Here is a 15,214-nt window from a genome sequence, read left to right as displayed (position 1 = left end):
TAGTGCATTATTTAACATTAAAAGATAGTTATATTTTAACTTTGTACAAATGACAGAAATTGACATTAATGGAGTTATTCTATCGGTATTAATGTTATTTATAAATCAAAACCATAAGTCAGCATGACTTTATTTTTCAAGACCTCCGCCTGATGGGAGCGTTGTAATTTATTGAGAGCTAGCTTCATTGCTGCTCTCAGGGTGCCTTTGTGCTGGGAGCGTTGTAGTAAACAAGAGCTTCCAGCAGGGGCAGAATGTTCAAAGGCAAAAGTGTGGTCTCATTGTTTGGGTCTGTTGTTACTTTTAATATTAGTAGAAGCTATATGTTGTGTGGGCCGCTGAAGAGGAGGTACTGTTGGCCCACCACCACAAGATGGCACCCTGCTTCAAGTGCGGGCTTCAAGCACAAGAGGGCGTCGGAGCGACCGGAAGTGACAGCTGTCACTCATCCACTACACATCACCACCACCATAAAGGCCAGACTGCAACTCCACCTCCCTGCCGAGAAATCAGCTACCATTCAGGTAATTTCTCTGCTGAATCTTAAATGAGCATTAGTTTGATCTCTGCGACAGCTTCGCCTCCCACCCCACCCAGATAAGTGGTTGTCTCAGGAGCTGCACGAGTGTGTGATTCGGAGGTGGAGGTTCTCCCTCCTAACTAAACACTGACTGTGGGATTACTGAGTGTGCGAACTCACACTCATCAGTACTGTCTCTGTTCTCTGCCAGCAGTACCGGGTCTGACTGCTGAAGACAGTGGCCACCTGGGGCGCAGGGCTTGGCGGCTCCGGTGTTCTTCAGATCCGTTGGTGGTGGAAGCTGTGTGGGATCTGGATTCTCTTGCCAGACGTCTTCTATCGTCGAGCCTGCCCACACGTCACCTTGTGTATAATTGACATTCCACCATATTGCTGTTGTCTGTACTTCGTTGTGTGATTCACAACATTAAATTGTTACTTTTTGGCTTATCCATTGTCCGTTCATTAACGCCCCCTGTTGTGGGTCCATGTCACGACACTTTCACAACACTATAGTGGCATTAAAACTTAAATTTGTTCTGCTAGTAGTTGCAAATGTGCAAAAGACAATATTGGAATTTATTGGTTATTTGTAACTTCCGATACATTTTTGGGTGGTTCATCGGTTTATCTTTATCAAAGATAAATTTTCAGTTATCTGATTATCTGTTATCGAAGTAAATTTTTTTGGTTATCTGTGCCCACCACTGATAATGATAAATAAATAAATAATAAACAGCGCAATTACAATAGGGTCCTCGTAGGACTTTTTCCTACTCGGGCCCTAATAATAATAATAAATAATAATAATAATAAACAGCGCAATTACAATAGAGTCCTTGTAGGACATTGTCCTACTCGGGCCCCAATAATAATAAATAATAATAATAAACAGCGCAATTACAATAGGGTCCTCGTAGGACTTTTTCCTACTCGGCCCTAATAATAATGAATAATAATAATAAACAGCGTAGTTACAATAGGGTCCTCGTAGGACTTTTTCCTACTCGGGCCCTAAAAATTCAAATACCTAATTAAAAACAGAAGTAAAAGAATAAAACATAACAAAATAAAAACTACTCATAAGAAAGAGAATAAAAATAGGTTTTAAGTCTTGCCTTAAAAATGTCCATGGACTCCGATTGCCTCACCGAGGGCCATGTACTGGCTAACCCAGAATGAGACTGCCCACTCAACAAACTTCCCCAGCCTTCTGGACATGATGAAGGGACTTGGGCTGTCATACCTGGCTTTTCCCCTTTGGGTACCCCTAGAATGGCCAATTTTTAGCTTGAATTTTCAAAAGCTTCCCCCCTTCCGCACGTCGCTTTGCTCCCTCGACATTACCACTACGCTAAAATTTTATCCTAGCTAAAACCCTGCAATATAAATGCAGAATTAAATGTACACCTGTCTGTAAAGGTGCTTTGGAGGATGATTTCATCAAGTTATTCATATTGATCCGTCATAAATATTTTGCTAATTAATATGTGATTTAGATCATCCACCTAGGCCTCTTGGTTGTTGAGATATACAAAAAGAAAATAGTTTTTTTGGACCTTGTTTCATGACTTTTAACCAAACTACTCCTAAATTCAATCACCCGAAGACATCTGTCCAAGTATTATTTCCACCACGTTTGAAGGAAATTCCTCCAGCAATTTTTGAGTGATCTTGTCCAAACACACACACATACGAGAGTGACACTAATACCTTACTATTGCTACTTCACAAACACGCAGGGTACATATGTGCTGCTTTGTTGGCAAAAATAAATAAATAAAGCACTTGACTGGAATAGGCAGCAGGGGTGGTGGCCAAGTGGTTAATGTGCTTGGTTTCAGTTTGGAAGGTTCTGGGTTCAAATCCCACCCCTGCCACATTTCTCCATGTAACGTGGAGTTGCGTCAGGAAGGGCATCCGGCGTAAAACCTGTGCCAAATCAACATGCAGATCCACCTTGGATTTGCTGTGGCGACCCCGAGTGCAAACAAGGGAGCAGCTGAAGGGACTTACTTTTTTACTGGAATAGGCAGGTGTCACAGACTGAACGGTCCCCTCTAAAAATCAGTTCGCCCTGCCTTCACTGCACATGCGTCATTATCGGTTCACCGATTATCACCTCGTTTCTGCTTCAAACTGCACTCCAGTCATCATCCATCTCAGTAACAGATAACTGAAGCTTTTGTACAACAATCATTTCCACATCAGCATTATTTCATCATAAAAGACGGAGGAAGCGACCAGAGCATCGCAGCTGCTCCTGCTAATGGAGCAGATAACTGTAACAATTGTTCATTTCTGGAAAGAAGCACCAAAGTTGGCACAAATACTCTTTAGACATTACTCTTTTGAAAAAACTGAGTAGCCACTTGAATTTTCAGTAGGCGGCCAGGTAGGGGTCAGTTGAAGAATTACACAGGGGTCAAAATTTAAAAATGCTCCAATCATATCGAAAGCTATACCATATTATTTGTCTGATCACAACGATACCAAAAAGGTATAGTTTGGACTATCTATGACTGAATGTTATGGAGTTATGGGGTAAAAACAACAAGAATGGTGGCAAAGGTCACCATTTGACCTTCAGTTTGTACAGGGGTCTAAAGTTAAAGTTGCTCCAATTTTGGTAAAAAGTGGTGTAAATTATTAATAAGGATTAGGATTAATTAGGATTAATAAATGGAATAGTTTTGACTGTGTTGAATGCTTCGTCTGCAAGGTAAAGGTAGAGCAATGTAGCAATGTTGACATTCATTGGATTCTATGACATGTGACATATGTTAACCTGTAACATAACTAAACATGCCACATAGTGCAAACTATTCCTTTTTAAAACCCTATTAACTCAAACAATAATTTGCATCACATTTTACAATATTTAGAGCAACTTTAACATCTGACCCCTGTACAAACTAATGCTGACCTTTGTTACCATTCTTGCTGTTTTTACTCCATAACTCCAGAACATTCAGTCATAGATAGTTTTTTTTTAGATTTTTAAATTTTGACCCCTGTGTAATTCTTCAATTGACCCCTACCTGGCCGCCTACTCAAAATTCAAGTGGCTACTCAGTTTTTTCAAAAGAGTAATGTCTAAGGAGTATTTGTGCCAACTTTGGTGCTTCTTTCCAGATTTGAAGGATTCCTCTGTAAATATTCTGTTATCTGCTGCACTATGCTGCGTTCACTGCACCTCTGTCATTTTAAAGCGTCAGTAGCGACTCACCGATTTTCGCCTTGTTTCTGCTTAAAACTGACTTTAGAATGATTTTAAGAGGTTTTAATTTGTCGTCTGATGGTTATTAATCACATTACTCCCTTTGATGGCTTTGGGTGTAGAGACTCGGACTGCAGAGGAGCTGCTGTGGTCCAAATGACGCATGCACAGTGAAGGCAGGATGGACTCATTTTGGGGGGGTCTGCAACACCGGTATAGAAAATGAATGATTTAATACACAGATATAGTTAGTTGTTAGTGTGAATTTGGGTCAACAATGACCATTTTGTTAACTGGACAAAATGATGACAACCTGCAGGTTTCAGTTGTTTATTCTTTATTCCCACCTGTTTTTCCTCCTGCCTGCTGAGGTTTTCAATGTGTGTTTTTGATCTGAGATACGGTCTGGATTTGACATTCCACACATGACAGGGATATTATCCCTGCATGCCCAATTTTCCCACAAGCCCATAACCAAATACACAAAGAGATTCTATCTAAGAGAGGGACATGCAGCTGAGCACGAGACCCAAAGCCCAGAAGTCTACGACTGACACGTACCAAAGTGCTGGACGACAAACAGAACAAAGTACCTCCAGAAAATGAAACCAAAAGGATTCATTGTCTGGGATCATGAATTAACTCGTGTGTGTGTGTGTGTGTGTGTGTGTGTGTGTGTGTGTGTGTGTGTGTGTGTGTGTGTGTGTGTGTGTGTGTGTGTGTGTGTGTGTGTGTGTGTGTGTGTGTGTGTGTGTGTGTGAGAGAGAGAAATGACTTTGATTGTTGACGTGAATGTTCATTATATTTCACAGTAATTGTGTCATTATCATTTATTAATTTTACACATCTGTAGAAACGATGGAGTTATAAGGAAACCTTGAGCGTGAACAACACATTTCTCCAGAACAGTCGTTCCCAAAGTGAAGAACGCCGTCACCGGAGCTCACTTTGAAATGTGAAAATCTTCTGGGGCTCGACCAAGACCTTGAATTAAAATCTGATCAACATGTGAGACTAAGAGACATCCACACATACGTGTCCCTCACTGGGCTCAAACATGGGAGGCGCACGTTCTAACAATTTCATTTCAATTTTTCAATTTATTTTCATTTATATAGCGCCAAATCACAACAGAGTTGCCTCAAGGTGCTTCACACAAGTAAGGTCTAACCTTACTAACCCCCAGAGCAGCAGTGGTAAGAAAAAACTCCCTCTGAGGAAGAAACCTCAAGCAGACCAGACTCAAAGGGGTGACCCTCTGCTTGGGCCATGATACAGACATAAATTACAGAACAATTCACAAAACAAATATACAAGAAATGCTGTTGGTGGACAGGACAGGCTTGCTGATTTTCACAGATCTGGCAACTTGCTTCTGACGGATTGGTTGTTGCTGTGACGCGACTCTGAACTTCACACGGTTGTATACGCTTCTTTTATTTCTGTTTAGCACTCTTCTGGTTATTAATTGTATCTACTCTGAACGTTATTTAACAACAGTCCTGTTGTGAATCACTAGCAGTTAGCATTTGCTAGTGGTTAGCATTCGCTAGCGGGAAGCTTTCGCTAGCTAGGTCGACCCCTCCCCTCTCCGTTGTTACTTTTATAGCTGTTTCTTTTCTACCCGTTTAATACTTCTGTTCGTTTTTCAGTTGAACTGCTGTGAATTTTAAGTAATTTTTACTCCTGTGTAAAGTCTTAGGAGCGGCTAGCATTTTCACTAGTGGTTAGCTTGCATTAGCTATTTCGGACCCCCGTCATCATTTTTTCATTTCATTTTTTTACAGTCCTGTTAGTTAATTAGCTGTTTAGTGTATTTTATAGCTGCTGCTTTTTTACCTGTTTAATACTTCTGTTAGGTTTTCAGTGTAACTGCTGTGAATTTTAATTCATTTATTTGTGTCTGTGTGAGCCTTAGGAGTGGTTAGCTTATCCATTATTGGTTATCTCGTGTTTGCTCGGCTACATTCTTGAATTTCTTAGTGCACAAAGTACACTACTAATTCTACTTTACACCCTCCGTAAATCCTGCGTGATGTTGGAAAATAGGGTGGCTCTCTTAGAGAGCCGTGTCCGTAAGTTAGAGCAGCTTCTTAGTGCAGTGGAGTTAGATGTTACGGGCACTCCAGATGAGGTTAGTGTTGGGCCGGCTAGCGAGCCCATTAGCATCAGCTTAGAAACGCCGGCTGTGGAAGGCGGCTTTTGGACTGTGGCTAGGCGGAGGAAGCCCCATAGGGCTTGGTGCTTGGCTTGTGGCACGCCGATCACACTCGCCAGTGCGAACTGTGAATCAGTTCTCCCCCTTGGATTTGCCAGATGTGAATTCTCTGAGCCTACAAGTGACTTCCACTCCTGTCTCCAGGCCGAAACACCGGACTTTAGTGATAGGGGATTCTATCACCCTCAAAGTCAGTTTACAGACGCCGGCTGACGTTAAATGTATTCCTGGGGCCAGAGCTCCCGACATTGCATCTCATCTTAGGGTGCTGACGCTGCAGAAGGGAAGACAGACGAAGGTACATAACATGAGATATAGTCACATACTTATTCACGTTGGCACCAATGATATCAGGATGAAGCACTCAGAGGTCACAAAAATGGACATAGAGAGGACTTGTGACCTTGCCAGAAAGATGTGTCGGCATCGATTAATAGTCTCTGGTCCCCTCCCGGGGTACTGATGAGGCGTTTAGCAGGCTGACATTGTTAAATAGGTGGCTGGCGCAGTTTTGTAGACAGCAAGGTTTTAGCTTTATTGATAACTGGCCTTCGTTCTGGGGCCGCCTGCTGGCTTGCTGATGCCGGACGGCCTCCACCCTACTGGGGAAGGCGCCGCCATCTTGTCTGCGAACATAGATAGAGCTCTACAGGGAGGGTAATATTAGGAATCTACAGCAGGCCACGGAGCAGGTGATTAGAGACCCTGCAAGGCTTATGACAAATGTGGGTGTGGAATCCGTTAGCAGGGAATTTAGTGCAGAAAATCCACTATGGTGATCGTGCAGTTTATTTGCCAGGGAGGGAATTTCAACAAGTTGAGACTGTGGCCTGCGTCCGTAGTCATGTCTATAAAAATCATAGAGGAATATGCTTTCCAAACTTAATACCCATTACTATATTGGATGATGTTGAAATTGAGGATGGCCCAGTGGTTGTTCCAGCAATAGCAAAGATTTCGTGTCTGCTACCTACAACGCGCATGGAATGTCTTAAACCTAAACCTACTTCTAGGCATCTTATATATGCTACTCTGGAACCACCCCTAAACCCAAACATTTCAACTATCAACCCCAATGAGGTCCTTAGACTGGGTCTCATTAACATAAGATCACTGTCCTCAAAATCATTGTTGATCAATTATCTAATTATTGATCATCCCTTAGATATGATTGGGCTATGTGAAACCTGGCTTAAACCTACAGCTGTCCTCCCCTTAAATGAGGCCTGCCTACCAGCATATACATTTAGTCACTTCCCTTGTGATGCGAAGCAAGGCGGGGGTGTTGCTCTTATATATAAATCTAGGTTTAGCTTATTAGCTGTTGGGGGGTTACAAATATCACTCGTTTGAGCATCTGATTCTCCGCTCTGCTCAGGATATTACACATTGCCAAGGTCAGAAGAATAAAAATCAGTCGTATTATTTTTTGTCACTGTATATAGGCCTCCTGGCCCATATTCTGAATTCTTAGATGAATTTGGTACGTTCATCTCTAACTTGTCAACTAGTGTAGATAACATTCTGATCTTGGTGACTTTAACATTCATATAAATAAGCCTTCTGATCCCCTCTGCTAATCATTTATGGAAATTGTGGATGTATTAGGATTTTGGCAATGCATTCGGGATTTGACGCACATTAGTGGAAATACCCTGGATCTGGTTCTCGCACGTGGTATTGCTGTCACGAATATTGACATCATACCTCTTACATCAGTGGTGTCTGATCACTTATTAAGTTTACAGTTTCGCTGCTGTGTTTAGTGGAACAACAACCTTATATATCATTACGGCGAGGCATCAACTCCTCAGCTAAGACTGAACTCGAAGCTAGACTGCCTGATGTCTTAGCTTCACATTTGACAAATACCCAGTCAGTAGACAGACTTGTGGATAGTTTAAACTCAGTGCTCAAAACTACACTCGACATGATTGCACCACCTGTGTTAAAACTGCACTCCCCCAAATCACAGTCACCGTGGTTCAATGATTATCTGCGTGACCTAAAGCATAAAGCAAGAGGTCTAGAACAGAAATGACGCCATTCAAAATTAGAAGTATTTCACCTTGCGTGGCGTGATGCTGTCTTATACTATAAGCATGCATTATTGGCTACAAAGCGGACTTACTACTCTGATTTGATCAACAAAAACAAGCATAACTCAAAATTCTTGTTCGACACGGTGGCAACACTTTTGCATGGACAACCACCTGTAGTTCGCTCTCCTTTTACAGCACAAGATTTCCTGGATTACTTTGAGAAGAAAATATAAGACATCAGGTTAAACATATCCCGGCATGCCTTAATCCAGCCACTACACCCTGCTATTGATGTGGGCTGGGCTACTGAGGTATTACCTAGATTTACAGAATTTGATAGTATCTCACTAGGCATGCTGACAAAACTTGTAATGTCAACAAAAAGCACAACCTGTTTATTTGATCCTATACCAACAAAACTGTTTAAGGACCTGTGGTCCACTCTTGGGCCGACTGCTGGAAATTATTAATCTTTCTTTAACTTCTGGATCTGTTCCTAAATGTTTCAAATCTGCACTGATTAAACCATTACTTAAGAAACCTAAGAAACCCTAGTGTATTGACAAACTATTGGCCGATATCAAATCTATCATTTTTCTCTAAAATTCTGGAAAAAGTGGTGTCACAGCAGCTTGTAGACTATGTTACTGAGAATAATCTCTTTGAGCCACTGCAGTCTGCTTTTAGAAAATATCATTCCACAGAGACGGCTCTCACTAAAGTGGTGAATGATCTTCTGCTTACAATGGATTCGGACACCACTACGGTTCTGTTGCTGTTAGATCTCAGTGCTGCATTTGATACAGTGGATCATCATATTCTACTTGATAAGATGGAAAATCATTTTGGGATTACTGGGAGTGCCCTTGCATGGTTGATGTCATACCTGACCAGTCATTCTCACTGTGTTTTGTACAATAACACTATCTCTAACCTTAGTGACACGAAATTTGGGGTTCCACAGGGATCCGTCTTAGGCCCCCTGCTTTTCTCCCTTTATATAGCACCTCTTGGGCACATATTGCTGCGTTTTGGAATTACCTTTCACTGCTATGCTGATGATACTCAGTTATACATGTCAATAACTGCTTGTAATCTCGTTCACATAAAATCCTTAGAAGATTGCCTTGCAGCAGTGAGAAGTTGGATGTCTAGAAACTTCCTACTTTTAAACTCCGATAAGACTGAAATGATGGTTCTTGGTCCAGTGAGACATCGGCATCAATTTGACCAGTTAACGCTTAGCCTAGGCTCGTGTGTCGCACATCACACTGACAAAGTGAGGAACCTTAGGGTAATTTTTGATCCTACATCATCCTTTGACCTTGGTTAAGGCATGCCAGGATATGTTTAACCTAATGTCGTCTATTTTCTTCTCAAAGTAATCCTTGAAATCTTGTGCTGTAAAAGGAGAGTGAACTACAGGTGGTTGTTCATGAATAAGTGTTGCCACCGTGTCAAACAAGAACTTTGAGTTATGCTTGTTTTTGTTGATCAAATCAGAGTAGTAGGTCCACTTTGTAGCCAATAATGCATGCTTGGGTATTTGCCAAATGTGAAGCTGACATCAGGCAGTCTAGCTTCAAATTCAGTCTAAGTTGAGTTGATGCATTGCCGTAGTGATATATAAGGTTGTTGTTTCACTAAACACGGCAGCGAAACTGTAAACTTAATAAGTGAGTGATCAGAGACCACTGATATAAGAGACATGATATCAAGATTCGTGACAGCAATACCATGTGTGAGAACCAAATCCAGGGTATTTCCACTAATGTGCGTCGAGTCCCAAATGCATTTCTGAAATCCTAATGCATCCACAATTTCCATAAATGATTTGCAGAGGGGATCAGAAGGCTTATTTATATTAATGTTGAAGTTACCAATAATCAGAATATCTGCACTAGTTGACAAGTTAGAGATGAACGCACCAAATTTGTCTAAGAATTCAGAATATGGGCCAGGAGACCCAGTACAGTAGGAGGCCTATATACAAAGTAATACGGCTGATTTTATTCTTCTGACCTTGGCAATTCGTAATATCCTGAGCAGATCAGAGAATCAGATGCTCAAATGAGTTATATTTGTGGCCCCCAACAGCTAATAAGCTAAACCTAGATTTTGAAATAAGAGCAACACCCCCGCCTTGCTTCGCATCATGAGGGATGTGACTAAATGTATATGCTGGTGGGCATGCCTCATTTAAGGGAGGACAGCTGTAGGTTTAAGCCAGGTTTCACATAACCCAATCATATCTAAGTGATGATCAATAATTCGATCATTAATCAACAATGATTTTGAGGATAGTAATCTTATGTTAATGAGACCCACACTAAGGACCTCAGTGGGGTTCACAGTTGACCTGTTTGGATTTAGGGGTGGTTCTAGAAGTAGGTTTAGGTTTGAGACATTCCACAAGAGTTGTAGGTAGCAGACATGAAATCTTTGCTGTTGCTGGAACAGCCACTGGGCCATCCTCAATTTTCAACATCATCCAATATAGTAATGGGTATTAAGTTTGGAAAGCATATTCCTCTATGATTTTTATGGACACGACTACGAACGCAGGCCACAGTCTCAACTTGTTGAAATTCCCTCATCCAATGTAGTAACAACCACGCTAAGACCTACTTCTCCCTACTGCGTTTAGGTACTTATGTACTGCCATCGGGGGGCGCACTACTTGTTTTTGCCTAGATTTTCTGAGGTTCAATGTCTGACGTATTTCTAACTCTAGCTTTTTTTGTAACCCGCGACGTATTCAGAAAGCTAACGCTAACACATCTTCAAAAAAAAGATCCATCAAACATCTAAATAAGACTGGACAAGTACAAACAAAGTGGCAATCAATAGGTACTCTTAGGTACAGCAGCCTGGTAGAATATCGAAGTGCTGTCTGGCATTGCTCTGGTTTCACGTGGCTTTGTATGTAAATAAAGTCGGCGTCTCCTTCGATACATCCAAGTTCCAGATGGCGGTCAGTAAACACCTCATAGCCGTCACCACCTTTGTGTTGCTCGATTCTTTCATTTGTCCGCCCACAGTCAATAAGCAGCTAACATCGCTAACATGAACAACTGGTTGCCGGTTCAAGTACCGTGTCTTCGTCTCAGCTGTCCCGTTGAAATCGCACATACCGTCATCCACCGTCATCACCTGCTGTTGCGTGCTCGCCGACTTTTCGTGGTTGCACTTCTCCAAAATCAGATAAGCGTGTGAGACTTTCTCCGTGAGACTCAGCGCCTCAAAGCCTCATTAGCATTGGAGACTTGTGACATCTACAGGTCAAATCATGTATGTATGTACATCATTAAAGGCCACATGGCACCGTTTCTGTGGACATGAAACCGCGAAGAACATTTACGTTGTTAATAATCATTTCGAGACAGATTATTTAAGATCCATAAACAGATTGGTCAGTAAAGTTTGAGGATTATTTGAATTCAAAGTTTTTATAGCCACTGCAGATACATCAAGGACTTCGGTCGCTGTCGTACCTCAACGTCTCCGCTGAGGAACATCTTCCTCTGGACAAACGCAGTGGTTACATATTGGTGTCCTAAACCAACCTTATCATCCGTTAGCGGTTTAACTTTTGTATGTTGAGGGGCAGTGCCTGAAACTCGTCATGGCCTGAGACGGGAAACGACGGAGACGGCGTGTCGATCACACGCCAGCGTCTGTCCCTGTGTCTGTGTCACTGTGGGACCATGCGGCTCTTGTTTTTCCAGAATGGTCCGGGTGAGACTCAAACAATAGGCGTGGTATTGCTTCCTCACTCATTTCTGGTTTATACGCGGTCAGATGAGCAGTGATCACCGTGTTTACAGGAGAACATTGGCGCCGGTGACGAGACCTGATGGCATGATGAGAAACAGCTGCTGTCAGCAGCCAGGACGGGACCCTGCTTCTGGTCCAGGTGAGGGAATAAAAGGCTGATTTTTACCACGGCGCTCAGACCTGTGCGGCGACGCTCCGCTGGGTCTCATCTCCAAGTGCAGATTAAACAATGTGCCGTTTGCTTCAGAATAATATCTGCTGTCTGACTTGTTGGAAGCTGCCGATTTGGCCGGCGAGGTCACATTTACAATGTGGCTGCAGATCTCCACCAGGGCACAAACTGCACCAGTCAGATGTTTGTAGGAATTGTAGTTTTTATTTTGTTGTCACATTATTCATTCCTGACATACAAACCCGTTTCTGTTCCGCTGTGATCGTTTCTGTTCTGTTCACCTGCTTCACTTGTTGACTTGTTACTCAGTAATTTAAGGCCAAACTACTGTCTCGTCTCGATTAGTGATTACACTTTTTTGGAACCCACCTTGCATCAGGAAGGTCATCCAGCATAATAAAAGGTCAAAGCTGTATTTCTAGGTTTATTGATTTATTCTGGAAAAATGTATAATTGCAAATATAAACTTGGGGTCACTGAGTAATTTAAGTCCAAGAGCTACTCTTTAGTTTCACCGTGATTACAGAGATGACCCAGGAGGTCATTGCATTGGGGTCAAAGGTCAAAACTCAAAACTGGCAGTCGTCCAAAGAAAAAGTTTAATGGCAGCAAATAGAAACTTAGGATCATTGAGTAATTTAAGTCCAAGATGTTTCACTCAGATATTACTAAAATGACTGAGGAGGTCAGTGCATTGGGGTCAAAGGTCAGAATTGGCATTACTGCTCCAGCCCCCCGAAAATCTTTCATGGGTGCAAACGGAAGTGAATTTTGCTTTTTTTTTTGTGGGGGTTTTTTTTTTTTTGCTGTTGCTATGGTAACAGTTGAAGTTCTGATAAAGTGTTCCATAAGCGCGCACACAGCATAATGTCCATGGAGTCATGCCTGCACAAACGGGTGGCTGATGCTGGCCTGTCTGTGCATTTTCTGTTTCAGTCGTTTGTTGGTTTTGGGGAGGTGGGTGTGTCATGCACATGTTGTGACAGTCGAGCAGCTCCTTTAGCAAACCGTCGAGTGCTTCGGATAAATCTGGTGACTTTTTTTAATTTTATTCCAGACAAACTCAGTTCATTAAAATTAGTTGACTATAATAAAATTACAAAAACAGCAACAAAAAAAAACCTACTCTACCACCACTAAAAACAAATATTGCAGCCTTCAAGAGAACACGATGCCACTCAGCTTCCCGCCATATGCAAATTAGATGTAGTTATGTCATCGTAATATAGCGACTTTTAGCGACATTTCAGAAAGTGAGGAAGGAGCAACTTCTGGTGAGTTTTTGTTCTTGCCAACAGTGTTTGTTGGCATTTCATACATAGTTTGAACACATTATTTGGGTGATTTTTCATTCTTTAGCGATCTCAAAACTTAACAGGACTTGGAGCAATATTTTAGCAAAAATAACTCATGCAGAAGAGCACGGTACGTCTTGTCCAGTTGAGTGATTTTTCTTTTTGTCTCAACTTTTACAGATTAAAAATAAAAACAATATGTTCATATTAGCTAGCTGTGTCACATAATCCAGTTTTGTAAAATATATAAACTCCACAATAACTTTGTGAACTCTTCCAAAAATGGCTTATTGGCTGTGGTCAGTTTTGCTGCTACAAACATTTCCTGAGCTAATTCCTAATGATCTTGATAGTTATTCTGTTTTGGCATGTTAGCTTGGTTGCTCCCATGGCTTGCTAATCTAGCTAACTTTGTGGGCCATTTTCAAGAAAATGACTTTTTCTGCCAACATGATTTCATCAGATGTTATTTTGTTTGCTTGGGAGTGATTTTAGAGAATTAGCTCACCTCTGTGATGTGTTGTTGATATTTGTTGATTAGCTTCAACATTTGTAGCATGTTAGCTTGGTCACTCCATGGTTCACTAACCTAGTTAGCTTTGTGAGTTAGCATGTAGGTGGAAGGTGTTTGAGCTATTTTCAAGAAAATTACATTTTCTGCAAACATGATTTCATGAGATAGTGTTATTTTGTTAGCTCAGGAGTGATTTTAACAGAATTTCACCTCTCAGAAGTTATGTTTGATATTTGTTGAGTAGCTTCAACATTTGATTTATTTATTTTTTATTTTATTATTATTATTATTATTATTTATTTTTATTTATTTATTTATTTTACTTATTTCAATTGGGGTCATCTATAAAATAAATAAAATCAAGAGCACAAAAAGAAACAAAACAACAGTTAACAGAATAGTGCTAAAAATACATTAAACTGTTTTGTCATTGAATTTGTAACATAAAGACGCACAAATAATCATTATAACTCTGTTATTAGGGTTTCCAACCATAACTGTTAATGTGAAAGTAAAAGATATTTTAACATGTTCTTCTGAATCAAACTTTCCCACTGAACTCAGCATTCTGACTAATCAGTAAGTTTAAGAGGAAAGAGATCAAATGTGATGAAGTTTCATGAGCCAGATTTTCCACTGGACCTGTTCTTCTGGTGGACATGTTTCTTTTTTTTTTTTCTTTTTTTTTGAAGTGTTTTTCTTCCTTTATCTCTCTGCTTTACAGCTTTGCTTTCTGTTTGGCTGCTTAACTAGGTTAAGTCAACAAACTGGTGGACCACAGTCCTCAAACACACACAGTATCAAAGATAAAGTAATTAACTCCACTAACTGGTTTTAAAAAACTTTCAGTGGAACATTAATTTGAACAATTATTCACAAATATTCGATGTGCCACTCACAGACATCACGCTTTGTGTTTGAAACCAATTCATGGAAATTAGTTCTATTGATTAGTGATAAGTGATGTAATATTTGGCTCTGTGTGGATCTGACATTCAAGCAGTTCTCTCCAAATTTAAAACACCTTATCCCTAATTCTTCCATTTTTTTTTACCCATATTTGCTCCAAACTATTTCAGTGTTTTGACCTTTCATGCTCACCCAACGCCAAAAGTCACATGACCAACAGAAAGGTGATCTATGACTTCAGATTACATTTTGTTTTAGCCATCGGTGTATCTTTAAACATTTCCTTTGAAATAGCCATTTATAAATATTCCCTATATGTCAGCATTGGGCTAAAGATTTTATATATATTTTGGGCATTTTTCAAACTTTATTACAGAGACGGGTAATAAAAGACAGGGAGAGACGTGCAGAAGAGGTCACCCAGGCTGGGATTCAAACCTGGGAATGCAAACCGCATTCTGCAGCATGTGGTAATGCACCTTGAACCCTCAGCCACTAGTAAGCTGTTTCTAAAAATTTTCTGTAATTTTGTAGCTTTCAAGCGGAA

General features: G+C 40.8%; 1 protein-coding gene across 3 annotated transcripts in view; it reads left to right on the top strand.

Annotated features, from left to right (window-relative positions):
- The window catches only part of ripor1 (RHO family interacting cell polarization regulator 1), a 107,439-nt gene that overhangs the window by 33,026 nt on the left and 59,199 nt on the right, over positions 1–15,214 (top strand). The window contains exon 1 of one of the 3 annotated variants that reach the window (XM_034177277.1): positions 11,684–11,916. The exons of the other annotated variants lie outside the window; for them this stretch is intronic. Coding sequence (XP_034033168.1) covers positions 11,802–11,916 — 115 coding nt within the window. The 5' untranslated portion in view covers positions 11,684–11,801. Of the gene's footprint in view, positions 1–11,683; positions 11,917–15,214 lie in introns of those variants that run through there. 3 annotated transcript variants of the gene reach the window in all.

This window comes from Thalassophryne amazonica, chromosome 8 (genome assembly GCF_902500255.1).
Source record: "Thalassophryne amazonica chromosome 8, fThaAma1.1, whole genome shotgun sequence".
In the NCBI taxonomy this organism is placed as follows: Eukaryota; Metazoa; Chordata; class Actinopteri; order Batrachoidiformes; family Batrachoididae; genus Thalassophryne; species Thalassophryne amazonica.
The sequence above is the reverse complement of the archived record's forward strand: the minus strand, read 5'-3'. Positions and strand labels throughout refer to the sequence as shown.